Raw genomic sequence first — 21,107 nt, 5'->3', positions numbered from 1 at the left:
TGTAACTCTCTGAGCCACAGTAGGAAGTCCATTGTACTGCTGTTTTAAAGAGATGGACCTATAACTTTGTTTTTGTTTGTTTGTTTGTTTGGGGGTTTTTTGGTTATGCCCGTGATTTGTGGAATCCCTGGGCCAGAGATCGAACTCACACCACAGCAGCAACCCAGGCCAATGCAGTGACAATGCCAGATCTTTAACCCACTGTGCCACAGGGGAACTCCAGGACAGATCCATAACTTTAAGCAGTGTAAATATAAAAGCAAAGGGGATGGGGGCTCCCGTCGTGGTTCAGTGGAAACAAATCCAACTAGTATCCCTGAGGATGTCTGTTCGATCCCTGCCCTCGCTCAGGGGGTTAAGGATCCTGCATTGCTGTGGCTGTGGCACAGTCTGGCCATTACAGCTCTGATTGGACCGTTAGCCTGGGAACCTCCATATGCCATGGGTGCAGGCCTAAAAGAAGAATAAATAAATAAAAGTAAAGGGGCAGTTGTATCAAAAAGACAAAGGCGCCAGCTTAAAGGGTTGGTCAAAGGTAGGGAGTTTGAGTATAAAAAGAATAACTCTATTTTCCTCAACAGTTAAATTAGTCTCTAAGCATACTTTAATAGAATAAATACATGACTGAAGGAATGAATGAAGGGTGGGACATTAGGGGTGTGTCTGGGTGGTACACACCCCTAATGAGTCTGATGGTATTAAAAATTAGGTTTAAATACACAGTCTTTCACCATGAGAGCACACTGAAGGAGCTGCATTTCCAGAGAGACACAGCAAGCAGGCTTGAGAGTGGGTACTCCAAGGGAATTCATGACAGGTAAGCAGGGGGAGGGGAGGGGGAGAAGGATAGGAGCCCAGATTGCAGGGTTTACGTAGTCAAAAAGGATTTAAAAGACTAAAGGAGCAAGCTTAAAGGATACAGCTCCATCTCCATTTGGAGGGAGGTGATAGAGGGTTGTAAATGGAGGGCAGAGGAAGATCAGAAGATACGACTGCCTCATGTAAGTCAGGGAGAAATATGAGACTCCTTGTTACTAAAGGTTGGTGTCTACTGTGCAGGGCTCCCAAACTTTCCCAGTTTGTGCTAACCTGGTCTTTGCAAATCCTCATTAGACTATTTAACATTAGAAATTCTATCACAGTAGCAATTTTTGTTTTGTTCACTGCAGAGTCACCAGACCTACATAAGCACAGGCTGCAGAAGGCAGGTAATAAACACTTGGTGAGTAAGGGCAGTGCCCTTGCTGGCAATTCTGTCTTGTGCACTTCATAGCCTGGATTGGGAGAAACACCCAAGTTCAGAGGAACCCTATGCTTCTTTGTTTAATTATATCAGTTTAAGCTGTAGACCTCAAATTTCCTTGCCAGGGAAGTGAGCAGAGGTTTAGATTCTGTATACAGGAGTTAGTAAGACCTAACTCATTCCCAGTAATGCTACTCTAGCTGCCCAGACTTTAAAATCTTACTTCCTTCATTTATAAGAGGATGCTAACAACTGTACTTTTCCCCTTGTGTTTGTTGAGAATTAAATGTATCAGGTACATGAAGCACTTTGATATTTATTTAACTCACGAAAAACTTCTCCAAATGTTGTTGTTATTATTAAAAACAGATACTTACCATTTCTATGGCTCTTTCTTCATTCCAGAAATTCCAGTTTTCCTCTTGTACCATTTCCCTTTAGCTTGAACAACTTTCTTTTTTGCTTTTTAGGGCCACACTCGCGGCTTACAGAGGTTCCCAGGCTAGGGGTCGAATTGGAGCTATAGCTGATGGCCTACACCACAGCCACAGCACATGGGATCTGAGCCACATCTGTGACCTACACCACAGCTCACGGCAACGCCAGATCCTTAACTGAGCAAGGCCAGGGATTGAACAGGCAACCCCATGGATCCTAGTCAGATTCATTTCCTCTGCACCATGATGGGAACTCCCTAGAAGAACTTTCATTAACATTTCTTTCTTTCTTTCTTTCTTTCTTTCTTTCTTTCTTTCTTTCTTTCTTTCTTTCTTTCTTTCTTTCTTTCTTTCTTTCTTTCTTTCTTTTAATCTTTTTGCCTCTTCTTGAGCCACTCCCATGGCATATGGAGGTTCCCAGGCTAGGGGTCTAATCGTAGCTGTAGCCACTGACCTACACCAGAACCACAGTAACGCAGAATCTGAGCCACGTCTGCAACCCACACCACAGCTCACGGCAACACGGGATCCTTAACCCACTGAGCAAGGCCAGGGATCAAACCCGCAACCTCATGGTTCCTAGTCAGATTCATTAACCACTGTGCCACGACAGGAACTCCATAGAAGAACTTTCATTAACATTTCTATAGAACAGAACTAATAGCCATGGGTTTCATAGTTTCCCTTAATCTGAGAATGTCATCACTTCACCTTCATTCATGAAAGGTATTTTCCTAGGTAGAAAATTCCATGTGGGCAGTCTTCTTTCCGTACTGTAATGATTTTTGTTCCATTGTCTGTCTTCTTTGGTTTCTGATGAGAAACCTAAGGTCATCGGATCTAGTCTAATTGTCTAATGTATCCATCTTTTCAAACATAGACTGTTTCAAAAATCTCACTAAAGAAAATATCCCTTTAACTCTGAGTCACAAAGATGTTGACACACATTTTCTAATACTTACAAAGTTTCATTTTTGACTGATACATCTGGAGTGTTTTTCTGTGATAAAAAAAAATGGGTCATTTTCTAGCTCAGGTAGAGATTCTTGGAGTTAACCCAATTTGTCTTGAGGTTGTTACAGCAATGCCAGTCCTCTTGAAAACATTGCTTTCCAGCGAAGGAATGACTTCATCAGTGTCCCTTTTCTCATAGAGGCTTCCCTTGCCAGATGTCAGCACCCCCAAGGAGAAAAATGGCCCAAGAGAATCACTGGCCAGATCCCTTTGTCTACACAGATGATTCCAGCATGAACTTCCAGGGTGATTCACAGATATCAGCTGGTCACAGTGAGTATAACTCTCCTCCACTGTTGCCCTCTTTGCCTGTAATTGCATTTTGAATTTGTTTTAGAGCAAATATATATTGTCTTTTCAAAAATCTATTCAAAAAACTTTCTCATCATAAAATGGGAAGTTGTACATTTCATATCAGGGTCAAATGCCCATACTTGACCAAATTATGACCAATAAACTGAGAACATAAGATAAGGAGCAAGTGAGAATGTTTTTCTAGGAGAGAAAAAATGATGCATAGAGAGAGAGATACAGAAAGCTTCTTTTGCAAGGCAGGATACAATCCTGACATCAGTTCTAATATGTGGGATTTTTCCCATCCAGAGCAACTCTCCCAACACCAGCTGGGTGTCCTATGTTTCAACTCAATTCTGACACTAAGTACCCAGAGAAAGCATCAAATTCCATAGGTTAAAGGCTCAGTCCACTTCAGATGCCAATCACAAGTCCAGGTTGTCACCTGCTTCTACCAACTGGTTTAAATAAGAGGTTCCCATGACTCGCTCCTTGAGTTTGATTAATTTGTTGGTGCCTCTTAGAACTCAGGAAATCAGTTTACTCACTAGATTACAAGTTTATTACAAAGGATATTAAAGAATAAGAATCAACATCTGGATGAAGAGATAGCAACCTAACTCACAATAGTCAAAAGGTAGAAACAACCCAAATCTCCATGAGGAGATGAATGGATGAACAAAAAGTGGTATATACATGTAATGGAATACTATTTAGCCTTTAAAAAGAAGGAAATGTTGACATATTTTACAGCATGAATGAACCTTGGTAACATTATGCTACATAAAATAAGCCAGTCACAAAAATAAAAATACTGGGAGTCCCATAATGGCTCAGTGGCTAATGAACCTAACCAGTATCCATGAGGATGCGGGTTCCATCCCTGGCCTTGCTCAGTGGGTTAAATATCTGGTGTTGCCACGAGCTGTGGTATAGGTAGCAGATGTAGCTCGGATCCTGCGTTGCTGTGACTGTGCTGTAAGCTAGCAGCTACAGCTCTGATTGGACCCCTAGCCTGGGAATTTCCATATGCTGCCAGTGCAGCCCTAAAAAAGAAAAAAAAATGTATGAATTCTCTTATATAAGGTACTTAGAGTTGTCCAGTTCATAGACACAGAAAATAGAATGCTAGTTGCTGAGGGCTGGTGGGGAGGTGGAATGAGAGTTGTTATTAAACAAGTGCATAAAATTTTAGTTTTGCAAGATGAAAAGAGTATGGAGATGGGAGGCACCAAAATGGAATGTACTTAACGCTACTGAACTGTACATTAAAAACTAAGTACAACATTAATTTTTTTGTATTTTATTTGTTCGTTTGGTGGCACCCAAGGCAAGTGGAAGTTTCTGGGCCAGGGATCAAACCCATGCCACACCAGCTACCAGGGCCACTGCAATGATAATACAGGATACTCTACCTACCTCCTATGCCACAAGGGAACTCCACAACGGTATTTTTTTTTTTTTTTATGGCTGCCTCTGCGGCATATGGAAGTTCCTGGGCTAGGGGTCTAGTCAGAGCTGTAACTGAGGCCTTTGCCACCACCACAATACTAGATCCTAGCCGCATGCATGACTTATGCTGCAGCTTATAGCAAAACCAGATCCTTAACCCACTGAGCAAGGCCAAGAATCCAACCCACATCCTCACAGAGACTATGTTGTGTTCTTAACCCCCGAGCCCAATGGGAACTTCTCATACGAGTAAATTTTTTTTGTTTTTATTTTTATTTTTATTTTTTTGCTTTTTAGGGACAAACCTGCAGCATATGGAAGTTCCCAGGCTAGGAGTTTTGGATCAGAGCTACAGTGGCTGTCCTACGCCACAGCCACAGCAACAAGAGATTGGAATCACATCTGAGACCTACACATCTCACAGCAACACCGCATCCTCAATGCACTGAGCGAGGCCAGGGATCTAACCTGCTTCCTCATGGATCCTAGTTATGTTCATTAACCACTGAGCCATGAAGGGAACTCCCATTAGTAAATTTTATGTTATTTATTTTTACACAATTTAAAAAATATGTGTGACTATATACTATTCCAGGGTATAGATGTACAAAAGTCTCCTTATTGATGAACATTTTAAATTCCTAATGGTAAATATTCTAGGTTAAACAGTATGAAGTATATTAAAAATGAAATTGTTTAAATCCCTCTCAAATTTTGCACCATTTTACATTTCCACTAATAACCAATGGTATGCATTCCCCAATAAGACTCAATTTATAATCAAATATTTTTGCCCGTCTTTTGGGAGAAAAATAGGTTAATTACTGGAGTTCCTGTTGTGGCTCAGTGGTAATGAACCTGACTAGTATCTATGAGGATGAGGGTTTGATCCCTGTCCTTACTCAGTGGGTTAAGGATCCAGTGTCTCTGTGAGCTGCAGTGTAGGTCAGAGAGGGGGCTCAGATCTGGCATTGCCGTGGCTGTGGTGTAGGCTGGCAGCTGCAGCTATAATTCGACCCCTAAGGCTGGGAACTTTCATATACTGCGAGTGTGGCCCTAAAAAGGAAAAAAAGAAAAAAATCAACTTATTACTGAATTAATTTATGTGTTATGAATTACTAGTGAAATTGAGGAATTGTTTTGGTCTGGTTTTGCTTTGTTTTGTGTTTTTATGGTCATGGCATGCAGCAACTTGATGTGGGATCTCAGTTCCCAGAACAGGGAATTGAACCTGGGCTGTAATGGTGAAAGTGCTGAGTCTTAACCACTAGACCACCAGGGAACTCCCAAAGTTGAGCATTTTTACTTTCTTTTTTAGACATTACTTTTTCAGACCCTTGATCCAATTTTATGAAGGAATTTTTTTTCATTCCCCAATACAATTTTTTTTTCTACAGTACAGCATGGTGACCCAGTTACACATACATGTATTTTTTCTTCTGTCTTTTTACCTTTTCTAGGGCCGCTCCCACGGGATATGGAGGTTCCCAGGCCAGGGGTCTAATTGGAGCTGTAGCCGCCGGCCTGTGCCAGAGCCACAGCAACTCGAGATCCGAGCTGCGTCTGCAACCCACACCACAGCTCACAGCAGCGCCGGATCCTTAACCCACTGAGCAAGGCTAGGGGTCAAACCCACAACCTCATGGTTCCCAGTCGGATTCATTCACCCCTGAGCCACCACGGGAACTCCTCAATATAAACTTTTAAAACATTAGCTATTGAGAAGTTCCCTCTGTGGCTCAGCAGGTTAAGAACCCAACATAGTGTCCATGAGGATGCAGGTTCAATCCTTGGCCTCACTCAGTGCGTTAAGGATCTGGCATCGCTGCAGTAGGTCACAGATGTGGCTCTGATTTGACCTCTAGCCCAGGAACTTCCATACACTGCAGGTGTGACTACACAAAAAGGAAAAGAAAAACAATAGCTATTGAATCTATCTGGAATTGCTTTTGAGTTTTGTGAGTTAGAGCATAAGTATTTGTACACTAATGGCCACTTGTTCTATTCCTACTGACTAGAAATGCTATCTTTTCATGTCTGCTAGTGTTTGTTTTCCTATATTTTGTTCTAGTGTCAGTCAACCTTTTTTGAACTAATACTGCAGCTTCCTTATGTTGCCTATTTAGAGTATGTTTTGTTAGATGGCAGTTCAGCCTATTCTGCTTCCTTTAAAAAATTTTTTCTCAGATATCTTTAGATAATTTTTCTTCCCACCTTTTTTATTTTTTATATTTTAACTCTATGAATTTTTTTACACTTATAGTTGTACAATGATCATCACAACCCAATTTTATAGCATTTCCATCCCAAATCCCTAGCTCAGACACCCCACCCCTCCAATCCATCTCCTTCAGAAACCATAAGTTCTCAAAGTCTTGTGAGTCAGTATCTGTTCGGCAAAGAAGTTCATTGCATCCTTTTTTTTAGAGTCCATATGTAAGTGATAGCACATGACATGAAGTTAGTCTCACTGTCTGACTAACTTCGCTTAGGACGATAATTTCCAAGTCTATCCATATTGCTTCAAATGCTATTATTTCATTTTTATGGCTGAGTAATATTCTATTGTGTATATGTACCACATTTTCTTTATCCACTCCTCTGTCAATGAACATTTAGGGTGCTTCCATGTCTTGGCTATTGTATATAGTGCTGCAATGAACACTGGAGTACATGTATCTTTTCCAGTCATGGTTTTTCTCTGGATAGATGCCCAGGAGTGGGATTGTTGGATCAAATGGTAATTCTATTTTCAGTTTTTTGAGGAATCTCCAGAGTGCTTTCCATAGTGGTTTCTCCAATTTACATTCCCACAAACAGTGTAAGAGGGCTCCCTTTTCTCCACACCTTCTCCAGCACTTATTGTTTGTAGACTTTTTGATGACGGCCATTCTGTCTGGTGTAAGGTGGTACCTCATAGTGGGTTTTTTTGTTTGTTTGTTTGTTTTTGTTTTTTTTGACTTTTCTAGGGCTGCTCCCACGGCATATGGAGGTTCCCAGGCTAGGGGTCTAATCAGAAATGTAGCCGCCGGCCTACACCAGAGCCACAGCAACGTGGGATGCAAGCCGCGTCTGCAACCTACACCACAACTCACAGCAACGCCGGATCCTTAACCCACTGAGCAAGGGCAGGGATCAAACCCGAAACCTCATGGTTCCTAGTCGGATTCGTTAACCACTGCGCCACGACTGGAACTCCTCATAGTGGTTTTGATTCACATTTCTTTAATAATTAGTGATGAACATCTTCTCATATGTGTTTTAGCCATCTTCTGTCTGTTTAGATCTGTTGTTTGTTTGGGTTTTTTTTTTTTTTTTTTGGTATTGAGCTGCAAGAGGTGTTTATATTTTTTTATCCACCATATGTTTTTATTTTTATTTTTTTAAATTTTTATTTTTTCCATTATACTTGGATTACAGTGTTCTGTCAATTTTCTACTGTACAGCAAAATGACTCAGTCACAAATACATATATACATTCTTTTACTCACATTATCGTCCATCATGCTCCATCATAAGTGACTAGATATAGTTCCCAGTGCTATTCAGCAGGATTTCATGGCTTATCCATTCCAAAGGCAATAGTTTGCATCTATTAACCCCAAATTTTCAGTCCACACCATTCCCTCCCCCTCCCTCTTGGCAACCACAAGACTATTCTCCAAGTCCATCAGTTTCTTTTCTGTGCAAAGTTTTATTTGTGCTGTATATTAGATTCCAGATATAAGTGATACCATGTGGTATTTGTCTTCCCCTTTCTGACTTAATTCTTAGTATGCGAGTCTCTAGTTCCATCCATGTTGCTGCAAAAGGCATTATTTTGTTCTTTTTTATGGCCGAGTAGTATTCCATTGTGTATATATACCACCTTTTCTTAATCCATTCATCTGTCATTGAACATTTAGGTTGTTTCCATGTCTTGGCTTTTGTGAATAGTGCTGCAATGAACATATGGGTGCATGTGTCTTTTTCAAGGAAAGTTTTGTCTGAATATATGCCCAAAAGTGGGACTGCTGGATCATATGGTAGATCTAAGATGTGTTTATAAATTTTGGAGATTAATCCCTTGTCAGTCACTTCATTTGCAAATATTTTCTCCCATTCTGTGGGAGGTCTTTTTGTTTTGCTTAGGGTTTCCTTTGCTGTGCAAAAACTTAAGTTTAATTATGTCCCATTTATTTTTGTTTTTACTGTCATTACTCTAGGAGGTGAATCTGAGAAGATATTGCTGTGGTTTATGTCAGAGTGTTTGGCCTATGTTTTCCTCTAATAGTTTTATAGTATCTGGTCTTATAATTAGGTCTTTAATCCATTTTCAGTTTATTTTTGTGTATGGTGTTAGGAAGTGTTCTAACATCATTGTTTTCCATGTGGCTGTCCAGTTTTCCCAGCACCGCTTATTGAACAGGCTGTCTTTTCTCCATTGTATATTCTTGCCTCCTTTGTCATAAATGACTGTAGGTGTGTGGGTTTAATTCTGGGTTTTCAGTCCTGTTCCACTGATCTGTAGGTCTGATTTTGTGCCAGTACCATATTGTTTTGATGACTGCAGCTTTTGTCTGAAGTCAAGGAGCTTGATTCCTCCAGATCCATTTTTCTTTTCTTGGGATGGCTTTGGCTGTTCTGGGTCTTTTTTGCCTCCAAGAAAACTTTAAAATATTTTGTTCTAATTCTGTGAAAAATGTCCTTGGTAATTTGATAGGGATTGCATTGAATCTGTAGATTGCTGTGGGTAGCATAGTCATTTTGACAATATTGATTCTTCCAATCCAAGAGCATAGTATATCTTTCCATTTATTTGTGTCATCTTTGATTTCTTTCATCAGCATCTTGTAGTTTTAAGAGTACAGGTCTTTTGTCTCTTTAGGTAGGTTTATTCCTAGGTTTCCTAGGTATTTTATTCTTTTTGATGTAAAGGTAAATGGGATTGTTTCCCTAATTTCTCTTTCTGATCCTTCATTGTTTTCATATAGAAATGCAGTTGATTTCTGTGCATCAATTTTGTATTCTGCAACTTTACCAAATTCATTGATGAGCTCTAACAGTTTTCTGGTAATGTCTTTAGTATTTTCTAGGTGTAATATCATGTAAGTCATCCGCAAACAGTGATAGTTTTACTTCTTCCTTTCCAATTTAGATTCCTTTTATTTCTTTTTCTTCTGTGATTGCCATGGCTAAGACTTCCAAAACTATGTTGAATAGTAGTGGCAAGAGTGGACATCCTTGTATTGTTCCTGACCTTAGTGGGAATTCTTTCAGCTTTTCATAATTGAGAAGGATGTTAGCTGTGGGTTTGTCGTATATGGTTTTTATTATGTTGAGGTAGGTTCCCTCTATGCCTACTTTCTAGAGGGTTTTTTTTTTTAACAGAAATGGGTGTTGGAATTTGTCAAAGGTTTGTTCTGCATCTCCTGAGGGGATCATATGGTTTTTATTCTTCAGTTTGTTAATGTGGTGTGTCACACTGATTGATTTGCAGATACTGAAAAATCCTTGTATCCCCTGGATAAATCTCACTTGATCATGATGTACAATCCTTTTAATGTATTGTTGGATGCGGTTTTATAGTGTTTTGTCGAGGATTTTTGCATCTATGTTCCTCAGTGAAATTGGTCTGTAATTTTCTTTTTTTGTGGTATCTCTTGTTTTGGTATCAGGAAGATGGCCTCATAGAATGAGTTTGGAAGTGTTCCTTTCTCTGTAATTTTTTTGGACTAGTTTCAGAAGGATAGTTATTAGCTCTTCTGTAAATGTTTGATAGAATTTGCTTGTGAAGCCATCTGGTCCTGGACTTTTGTTTGTTGGAAGTTTTTTAATCACAGTTTCAATATCAGGAATTGTGATTGGTCCATTCACCTTGTCTATTTCACCTTGGTTTATTCTTGGAAGATTGTACTTTTCTAAGAATTTGTCCATTTTTTCTAGGTTGTCCATTTTATTGGCATATAGTTGCATGTAGTAGTCACTCATGATCCTTTGTATTTCTCTGATGTCTGTTGTAACTTATTTAATTATTTATTTATTTATTTGTCTTTTTGCCATTTCTTGGGCCACCCCCATGGCATATGGAGGTTCCCAGGCTAGGGGTCGAATTGGAGCTATAGCCACTGGCCTACACCACAGCCACAGCAATGCGGGATCTGAGCCACATCTGCAACCTCCACATCTGCTCATGGCAAAGCCAGATCTTTAACCCAGTGAGCAAGGCCAGGGACTGAACCCCCAACCTCATGGTTCCTAGTCAGATTTGTTAACCACTGAGCTACGATGGGAACTCCTGTTGTAACTTCTTTTTCATTTCTAATTTTATTGATTTGAGTCCTCTCTTTTTTTCTTGATGAATCTGTCTAAGGGTTTATCAATTTTGTTGATCTTTTTAAAGAAATAGCTTTTAGTTTCATTGATCTTTTCTATAGTTTTCTTTGTTTCTAATTCATTGATTTCTGCTCTGATCTTTATGGTTTATTTCCTCTGCTAACCCTAGATTTTGTCTGTTCTTCTCTCTCTAGTTGATTTAGGTATAATGTTAGGTTGTTTATTTGAGCTTTTTCTTGTTTCCTGAGATAGGCTTGTATTGCTGTATAAACTTCACCCTTATAACTGCTTTTGCTGTGTCCCATAGGTTTAGGATTATTGTGCCTTTGTTGTCATTTGCTTCTATGTATTTTTTAATTTCCTCTTTGATTTCTTCAGTGATCCTTTGGTTGTTTAGTACCATGTTGTTTAGTCTCCACCTGTTTGTGTTTTTTTGCAGTTTTTCTCTTGTTGTTGATTTCTGGTCATAGAGTGTTGTGGTCAGAAAAGACGCTTGCTATAATATAATTTCAATTTTCTTAAAGTTACAAGGGCTTATTTGTTGCCCAGAATGTGATCAATCCTAGAGAATGTTCTGTGTGCACTTGAAAAAAATATGTATTCTGCTTCTTTTGAATGGAATGTTCTATAATATCTATTAAGTCCATCTGGTCTAATGTGTCATTTAGGGGCTGTATGTTTCCTTGTTGATCTTCCGTCTAAATGATCTGTCCATTGCTGTAAATGGGGCATTAAATTTCCCTGCTATTATTGTGTTATTGATTTCTCCTTTTAAGGTTGTTAGCAGTTGCCTTATATATTGAGGTGATCCTATGTTGGGTGCATATATATTTAAAATTGTTATATCTTCTCGGGTTGATCCTTTGATCACTATGTAATGTCTTTGTCTCTTATTCCTTATTTTAAAGTCTGTCTGATTTGAGTATTTGTACGCCAGCTTTCTTTTGATTCTTGTTTGCATGGAATATTTTCCTCCCTCTTCACATTTTCAATTTGTATGTGTCTCTAGAACTGAAGTGGGTCTCTTGAAGATAGCATATATGTGGATCTTACTTTTGTATCCATTCAGCCTGTCTATGTCTTTTGGTTGGGGCATTTAGTTCATTTACGTTTAAGGTAATTATTGGTATGTATTTCTTATTGCCATTTTATTAACTGTTTTGGATCTGGTTTTGTTGCTCTTTTTTCTTCCCTTCTTCTCTTGTGGTTTGATGACTATCTTTAGTGTTGTGTTTGGAGTGCTTTTTCTTTTTTTTCTTTTTTTTTTCTTTCTCTTTTCTTTTCTTTTTCTTTTTTGTCTTTCTAGGGCCACAACCACAGCAACACCAGATCCAAGCTGCATATAAAACCTTCACCACACCTCATGGCAATGCCAGATCCTTAACCCACTGAGGCCAAGGATTGAACCTCCATCCTAATGGATACTAGTCAGATCGTTTCCACTGAGCCACAATGGGAACTCCACTTTATTTAAATTTGTGTGTGTATCTATTGCAGATTTTTGGTTTGCAGTTACCATGAAATTTTGATATAGGAGTATATATATATACAAGATTGTTTCAAGTTGTTGGTCTCTTAACTGCAAGTGTATCTCCTGTGTCCTGCATTTGTATGTGCCTCTTCTCATGATTTCTGGTTTTGGTAGCATATTTTTGTGTGGATGATTTCCTACTTTACATATATGCCTTTACCTGTGAGCCTTTTCATTTGTAATATTTTTGTTTCTAGTTGTGGCCTTTTCTTTTCCAACTATAGAAGTTCCTTTAGTATTTGTTGTGAAGGTGGTTTAGTGGTACTGAATTCTCTTAGCTTTTGCTTGTCTGTAAAGCTTTTGATTTCTCCTTCAAATCTGAATGAGAGCCTTGCTGGGTAGAGTAATCTTTGTTGGAGGTTTTTTCCTTTCATCACACTAAACATATCATGCCACTCCCTCTGGCCTGCAGAGTTTCTGTTGAAAAATCTGCCAATAACTTTATCAGGGTTCCCTTTTATGTTATTTCGTTTCTCTAGCTGCTTTCAATATTTTCTGTTTTGAATTTTGGTCAGTTTTTATATATGTGTCTCAGGGTGTTCCTCTTTGAGTTTATTTTATATGGTCCTTGCTGTGCTTCCTGAATTTGAGTGAGAGTGATTCCTTTCCAATATTAGGGAAGTTTTCAGCTATTATCTCTTCAAATTTTTTTTTCTGGTCCTTTCTCCCTCTCTCTCTTCTCCTTCTAGCACCTCCTTCTGGATATTGGTGCATTTAAAGTTGCCCCAGTGTTCTCTTAGACTAACTTCTTTTCTTTTCAGTCTTTTTTCTCTTTTCTGTTCTGTCACTGATTTCCACCAGTCTGTCCTCCACTTCGCTTATTCATTCCTCTGCCTTCTAAATCCAGCTGCTGGTTGCTTCTAGTGAATTTTTTATTTTAGTTATTGCATTTTGCATTTCTGTTTGCTTAGACCTTAAATCTTCTGTTTCTTTGCTCAATGTTTCTTATAATTTACCAGTCTTTGCCTCCAGTTTATTTCCAAGATCTTGAATCATCTTCACTATCATCAGTCTAAATTCTTTTTCATGGAGGTCAATAATCTCCAGATAACTTAGCTATTTTTCTGGGTTTTTTTTCTTGCTCTCTTATCTGAGTCATAATTCTCTGCATTTTCATTTCCTATGGCGTCTCCACTTTGCCATTTCCTATGGCGTCTCCACTTTGCCCTGGGACCCAGTGCACATGCAAGCCTGTGTGTGCCTTTCAAGAAAGGGGTCTCTGTTTTCCCCAGTCCTGTGGAGTTCCTGCACATAAGCCCTACTGGCCTTCAATGCCAAATTCTCCATGGGCTCCTTCTCCCAATGCCTGATAACCAGGCATGGGGACCTGACATGGGGCTCAGACCTCTCACTCCGACAGGTGAGTCTTAGTGATACAGTTACTTTCCATTCTGTGGGCTACCCACCAAGTGTTATCGCCCCTCCTATCATCTTGATGTGGCCTCTTCTTTGTCATCTAAAGTAGGATATCTTTTTTGATAGTTTGAAGTCTATTTGGTTACAGGTTGTTCAGGAGTTGGTTGTAATTTTGTTGCTTTTATGAGCAAAGGTGAGCTCCAGTCCTTCTACTTTGCCATCTTAATCCCATCTCCCAGCTTTTTTATTTTTTATCTATTTTTTCTTTTTCTTTTGTCTTTTGTCCTTTTAGGGTCGTATCCTTGGCATATGGAGGTTCCCAGGCTAGAGGTATAAACAGAGCTGTTGCTGCCAGCCTATGCCAGCACCACAGCAGTGCCAGAGCCAAGCTGCATCTGTGACCTACACCACAGCTCATGGCAACGCCGGATCCTTAACCCACTGAGTGAGGCCAGGAATCGAACCCACAACCTCATGCTTCCTAGTTAGATTCTTTTCCACTGTGTCACAATGGGAACTCCCCAGCTTTTTTAAAATATAAAATTGGACCACTTTAGTTAAGGCTTTTTCTTTATATTTGGCCATCTCAAAGTAGTTATTAAATTAGGTTGGTCAGTTTAAATACTGTGGCTTCCTATTGGATTGATACCTCATCTCCCCCCACCCCCCACTCCCCACTTTTGGGGCTGCACCCACAGCATATGGAAGTTCCTAGCTAAGGGTCAAATTGGACCTACAGCTGTTGGCCTACACCACATCCACAGCATTTCCAGATCCCCGACCCATTCAGTGAGGCCAGGAAGTGAACCCCCTTTCTCATGGACACTAGTTGGATTCTGTTTCCGTTGCACCACATCAGGAAGTCCCATTGATATATAATCTTTATATTCAAAAGTTAGTGCTACAAAACAAGGCATTGTTAAAGCAGCACGAGTTACGGAAGCTTAGGCCTTGTGACCACTGTAACCAACACTTTACACGTGTGAAACAATAATTAACAGAGAAAAAAACACTAAATCTGTAATATCTTGTATTGCAAATACACTTATGCATGGGCAAGCAAGGGATTCACAGTAAGAATCTACAGCTGCAGAAACCTTAAAATGATTTATAAGAATTGTTAAATCATTACAAAATTGTTTGAATATACTTCTCCTTGTAGACCTCCACTGTACAAACAGCTATAAACATTGTTCCCTGTGTAAACAAAAAAGGAAACATATAAGTGATTTTAAATGTATGGACATTTCCTTCCCAACAATTTGTGTTTTTTTGGCTGTATAATCCACCATGTTGCTCCAAATGGCAGCATTTCATTCTGTTTACAGCTCATTAGTATTCAATTCTTTATTCATTCATCTGTTGATGGACACTTAGGTTGCTTCCATACTTTGGCAAGTTGTAAATGAAGCTGCTGTGAACTTAGGGTACATATATCTTTTTGAATTAGTGTTTTTGTTCTGCTTGGATATTTACCCAGTTCGTATACACTAACGAAAAAGTATCAGAAAGAGATATTAAGGAAAAATCCCATTTACCATCACATCAAAAAGAAGAAAATATCTAGGAATACACCTACCTAAGGAGGCAAATGATCTGTACTCTGAGAACTATAAGACACTGAAAGATGTTGAAGAAAGCACAAACAGATGGAAAGATATACTGTGTTCTCAGTTTGGAAGAATCAATATTGTTAAAATAATACTATCCAAGGCAATCTACAGATTCAATGCAATCCCTATCAAAATACCACTGGTATTTTTCACAGAACTAGAAAGGAAATTTAAATTTGTATGGAAATACAAAAGACCCCAAATTGCAAAAACAATCTTGAGAAAGGAGAATGGAGCTGGAGGAATCATGCTACCTAGTTTTGGACCATACTATAAAGCTGCAGTAATCAAAACATTATGGTACTGGCATAAAAACAGACATATAGATCAATAGAACAAGATAGAAAAACCCAGAAATAAACATGTACTTATAGCCAATTAATTTGTGACAAAAGAGGCAAGTATATACAATGGAGAAAAGATAGTTTCTTCAATAAGTGGTACTTGGAAAACTGGACAGCTACATGTAAAAGAATAAAATTAGAATGTTCTCTAATACCATATACAAAAATAAACTCAAAATGGATTAAAAACCTATAGGTAAGACCAGATATTGTACAACTCTTGGAAGAAAATTAGGCAGAACACCACTCTTTGATATAAATCACTGCGCTATTATTTGGATTCTAAAATAAAGGAAGTAAAAGGAAAAATAAACAAATGGGAACTAATTAAATTCAAAAGTTTTTGCACAGCAAAGGAGCCATCAACAAACCACAAAGACAAACTACTGAATGGAAGAAAATATTTGCAAATGATGTATCCAAAAAGGAATTGACAGCCAACCTATATAAATGGTTCCATACAACTCAACATCAAAAATATCAAACAAACCACTTGAAAATGGGCAGAAGAGGAGCTCTGGTCATAGGTCAGTGGAAAACGAATCTGAATAGCATCCATGAGGATGCAGGTTTGATCCCTGGCCTCACTCAGTGTGTTAAAGGTCCGGTGTTGCCGTGAGCCATGGTATAGGTAGCAGACCTGACTCGGATCCTGAGTTGCTAGGGCTGTGGTGTAGGCTAGCTGCTACGGCTGGGAGCATCCAATGCTGTGGGTGTGGCCCTAAAAAAACCAACCAAACAAACAAAGAAAATGGGCAGAAGAACTGAATAGGCATTTTTCCAAAGGGGAAATGCAGATGGCCAACAGACACATGAAAATATGCTCAACATCACTAATCAGCAGGGAAATGCAAATCAAAACCACTATGACATATAACTTCACAATTGTAATAATGGGGCTATCATCAAAAAGTCTACAAATAAGAAGAATAGGGGAAAATGTGGAGAAAAGGAAACTCTTGTACACTGCTGGTGGGAATGTAAACTGGTACAGCCACTGTGGAAAGAAACAGTATGGAGCTTTCTCAAAAACAGAAATCCACAAAAAACAAAAAGGTAACATCTCTAAGACATTTTATTGAAAAGACTATTATATATTTTAAAGACAAAATCACTAGCTCTATATTAGGTGTATTAACCAAAGCACTTATTTGTACAATACAATGATAATGACCTTTAATTTCTTTAAAAACATTGCAATAAGCTATAAATATCAAAGAAGAGTGGTCACTGTAGGAGCTTTTTATCATACTAAATAATGAGACCTTTGGGATTTACATTACTGTACTCTCCAATATAAAGTGTGGGGTGTGTTAAAATATACATGTTCAACTTTGGTGACTGAAAAATGACTCTTAGCAGTAATACTAGATTGCAGCCTCTGGTTTTCCCAGCTGTATACTCTAGGACTATTATAATAAGGATTATAATATTATAGAATATTATAGGAATTTAAAAGTTTAAAATCTCTCTTTATACTGGAAAATGATTAGAACTTGCAAACTGGAGTTCCCGTCGTGGCGCAGTGGTTAACTAAATCCGACTAGGAACCATGAGGTTGCGGGTTCGGTCCCTGCCCTTGCTCAGTGGGTTAACGATCCGGCGTTGCTGTGAGCTGTGGTGTAGGTTGCAGACGCGGCTCGGATCCTGCGTTGCTGTGCCTCTGGCGTAGGCTGGTGGCTACAGCTCCAATTAGACCCCTAGCCTGGGAACCTCCATATGCCGTGGGAGCGGCCCAAGAAATAGCAACAACAACAACAACAAAAAAGACAAAAAAAGACAAAAAAAAAAAAAAGAACTTGCAAACTGATTTAATAGTTTTCACCTACCTCTTAAAATGTACCACTACAGAAAATCCATTTAAGGTGTTGGTAGGATTGTGTCCTGCCTACCTGCTGCACACAGTAGGGTTGTTCCAGGACCTTGCTTCTGACATGTAAGCTTCCCCAGCCATTAAACCATTCATATCTCAAAAATAAAACAAGGGTCTTGGTAGGTGCATTCCTGTTGTGGCTCAGTTCATTGAGAACCCAACACAGCGTCCTTGAGGATACAGTTTCAATTCCTGCCCTCTCGCTCAGTGGGCTAAGAATCTGATCTTGCCACAAGCTGTGGTGTAGGTCACAGATGTGGCTTAGGTCCTGTGCTGCTGTGGCTGTGGTGTAGGCTGGCAGCTGCAGCTCCAATTTGACTCCTAGCCCAGAAACTTTCAAATGCCACAGGTGTGACACTAAAAAGAAAAAGAAGAAAAATGATGTTGGTAGGCTTAACAGAGTTGGAATGCTGGCATGGCTGAATTGAGCAATAGACATGGCTCAGAGCTACAACGTATTTAGTATGTTAAAGCAGATGACATGATGACTCTTTGCAGACTTTCCCAGACAGTGGAGTTTTTCTGTCAATTTGCCACACTAGGTCATAAAACATCTCATTAACATTTATTTTTCAGAGGATTGTAAGAATGCACAGTGGTTCCATTGTCTTGCTAGATTTTGACCTTGTCCTTCTCCTAAAACTCTTGTCATTTTGTCATTTTTTTCATTTAGGGACAAACCTGAGGCATATGGAAGTTCCCAGGCTACTGTGCAAATTGGAGCAGCAGCTGCCAGCCTGTGCCATAGCCACAGCAATGTCAGATCTGAGCCCCTTCTGTGACCTATAACACAGCTTGTGGCATCCTTAACCCAGATCCTTAACCCGCAGAATGGGGCCAGGCATTGAACCTGTATCCTCAAGGATACTAGTCGGGTATGTTACGAATGAGTTACAACAGGAACTCCCTCTCTTCTCATATTCCAAGTCGCACTTGTAAATTATTAAAAGTAGACTGTTCTGTGGTGAAATAAAATAAAACAAAGCCTTGTCCATTTTTCATGTTTTGCTGTTAATTGCTCCATTCCTGTAACTAAACAAAATATCAAACATATACTTCTGTGCATCTACCTCAACTTTCTTTCTATAAGAATCTTCTATCATAGGATTATATTTTCAACAAAAATTCCTTGAATAAACTGTAAGGTGATTTACTCAAATTGGAAAACTACAAATTTTCCAATACCTCTGGAACCAAGAACTACTCACTTATACTCACACATGATGCAAACTTGTAAAATCTAGTACCTCTCACACTGTTACCGAGTCTCTCAGCAGACTGGCCAGCACCTCACACTCAGCTCTGAATCACTGCTTCAGCTACAGCTCCAATTCGACCCTTGGGAACTTCCATGTGCCACCAGTGAGGCCCTAAAAAGCAAAATAACAATAATAATAATAATAGAAGTTACACAGTTATTTGGAAGGGGAAATTGACATTTCTAATGTTTAATCATTTATTTCAAAAATATAACATGTTTATTTAGCTGAGTTATTTATGCTCTTTAGTACAGTTTTATAGTTTATTTCACATAGTTTTTACGTATTTCATTAAGATATATTCTTAGGCATTGTATACACTTTGACATTAGGGTGTTTAGGCATATTGTTGACTTTACATTTTATATTTGCTTTAAAGCAATTAATGATAGGATTTTTTTAAATTTGGTGGTATAATGGAAGTTCCCAGGCTAGGGATTGAATCCAAGGTACCTATGCCACAGCAGATCCTTAACTCACTGTGCCACAGTGGGAATGCCAATGATTGCATCTTTTTTAAAAAAATTATAGTTGGTTTACAGCCTTGTGTCAATTTGTGCTGTATAGTATAGTGACCCAGCCACATATATGTATATGTATACACACACACATACTTTCCTCATACTATCTTTCATCACATTCTATCCCAAGAGATTGGATATAGTTCCCAGAGATTGGATAGTCATTGATTATCCATTTAAATGTAGCAGTTTGCATCTACTAACCTCAAACCCCCTGTTCATCTACTAACCTTCCCCTTCCCCTTGGCAACCACAAGTCTGTTCTCTATGTCTATGAGTCTGTTTGTGTTTTGTAGATTGGTTCATTTGTGCCATTTTTTAAAATTTCTTTTTAGGGCCACATGGGCAGCATATCGAAGTTCCCAGGCTAGGGGTCCAATTGGAGTTGTAGCTGCCAGCCTATACCACAGCCACAGCAATGCCAGATCCAAGTCACACCTGTGACCTACACCACAGCTTGCAGCAATAGCAGGTCCTTAACCTACTGAGCATGGCCAGGGATCAAACCAATATCCTCATTGATACTAGTTGGGCTCTTAACCCACTGAGCCACAACAAAAACTCGAATGCATGTATCGTTTTAAACTGAGTTTTGTCTGGACACATGTCCAGGAGTGGGCTTGCTGGAACATATTTTAGTTTTGTATTTAGTTTTCTGAGGAATCTTCATACTGTTTTCCATGGTGGTCGTACCAATTTACATTCCCACCAATACTGAAGAAGGGTTCCCTTACCTCCATACCCTTTCCAACATTTGTTAGTAGACTTATTAGCCTACTAATGATGGGCATTCTGACTGGTGTGAGGTGGTACTTCATTGTAGTTTTGATTTGCATTTATCTAATAATTAGAGATGTTGAGCATCTTTTCATGTGCCTACTGGCTATCCAAATGTTGTCTTTGGAGAAATATTTATTTAGGTCTTATGCCCACTTTTCGATTGGGTTGCTTGTTTTTTGTTGAGTTGGAGGAGCTGTTCTTATATTTCGGAAATTAAGCCCTTGTCAGTTTCATCATTTGCAAATATTTTCTTCCATTTTGTAGGTTGTCTTTTTGTTTTGTTCATGGTTTCCTTTTCTGTACAATAACTTGTAAGTTTGACTAGGTCCAATTTGGTTTTTTTCTTTTTAGGGCCACAACTGCAGCATATGGAGTTCCCCAGACTAGGGGTCAAATTGGAGCTGTAGCTGGAGGCCTACAATACAGCCACAGCAATGCAGCATCCAAGCTGCAGCTACAACCTACACCACATTTCACGGCAATGCCGGATCCTTAACCCATTGAGCAAGGCCAGGGATCGGACCCACGTCCTCATGGATACTAGTTTGGTTTATTAACCACTGAGCCATGATGGGAACTCCTGTTTCTTTTTATTTCTATTGCTTTGTGAGAATGACCTAAAAAAATTTGTACAGTTTATGTCAGATAATGTTTTGCCTATGTTCTCTTCTAGGAGTTGTATGGTGTGGTGTCTTATGTCTAAGTCTTTAAACCATTTTGAGTTTATTTTTGTTCATGGTGTGTTGGTATGTTCTAGTTTCATTGATTATAAACTTGTACTAAAATTTTTTCAGAGGGAACATATCTAAACATAATAAAAGCCATTTGTGACAAACCCACAGCCAATATAATAATCAATAGAGAAAAGCTGAAAGCCTTCCCACTAAAATGTGGAACAAGACAACGATGCCCACTCTCACCACTTTTATTCAAATAGTATTGGAAGTCTTAGCCACAGCAATAAGAAAAACAAAAGAAATAAAAGGTACCCAAACTGGAAAAGAAGAGGTAAAATTGTCACTATATACAGATGACATGGTACTATGTATAGAAAACCCTAAAGACTCACACAAAA

The 21,107-nt window shown here is 39.0% G+C and overlaps 1 protein-coding gene and 1 long non-coding RNA gene across 3 annotated transcripts in view; one reads left to right on the top strand and one right to left on the bottom strand.

Moving 5' to 3' along the window:
• Positions 1–21,107, bottom strand: part of LOC146397706 (uncharacterized) — a 91,204-nt gene that overhangs the window by 24,066 nt on the left and 46,031 nt on the right. Inside the window, exon 2 of one of the 2 annotated variants that reach the window (XR_014824708.1) lies at positions 1,959–3,003. The exons of the other annotated variant lie outside the window; for it this stretch is intronic. This is a non-coding gene — a long non-coding RNA (uncharacterized LOC146397706). Of the gene's footprint in view, positions 1–1,958; positions 3,004–21,107 lie in introns of those variants that run through there. 2 annotated transcript variants of the gene reach the window in all.
• The window catches only part of ARGFX (arginine-fifty homeobox), a 36,585-nt gene that overhangs the window by 7,172 nt on the left and 8,306 nt on the right, over positions 1–21,107 (top strand). Inside the window, exon 2 of the mRNA XM_084991119.1 lies at positions 2,834–2,967. Coding sequence (XP_084847245.1) covers positions 2,834–2,967 — 134 coding nt within the window. The remainder of the gene's footprint in view (positions 1–2,833; positions 2,968–21,107) is intronic.

Source organism: Sus scrofa, chromosome 13, assembly GCF_054392235.1.
Source record: "Sus scrofa isolate SSC_HxYL_T2T_F1_AM1 chromosome 13, Sscrofa_HxYL_maternal_Yorkshire_Landrace_v2.0, whole genome shotgun sequence".
NCBI lineage: Eukaryota > Metazoa > Chordata > Mammalia > Artiodactyla > Suidae > Sus > Sus scrofa.
The sequence above is the reverse complement of the archived record's forward strand: the minus strand, read 5'-3'. Positions and strand labels throughout refer to the sequence as shown.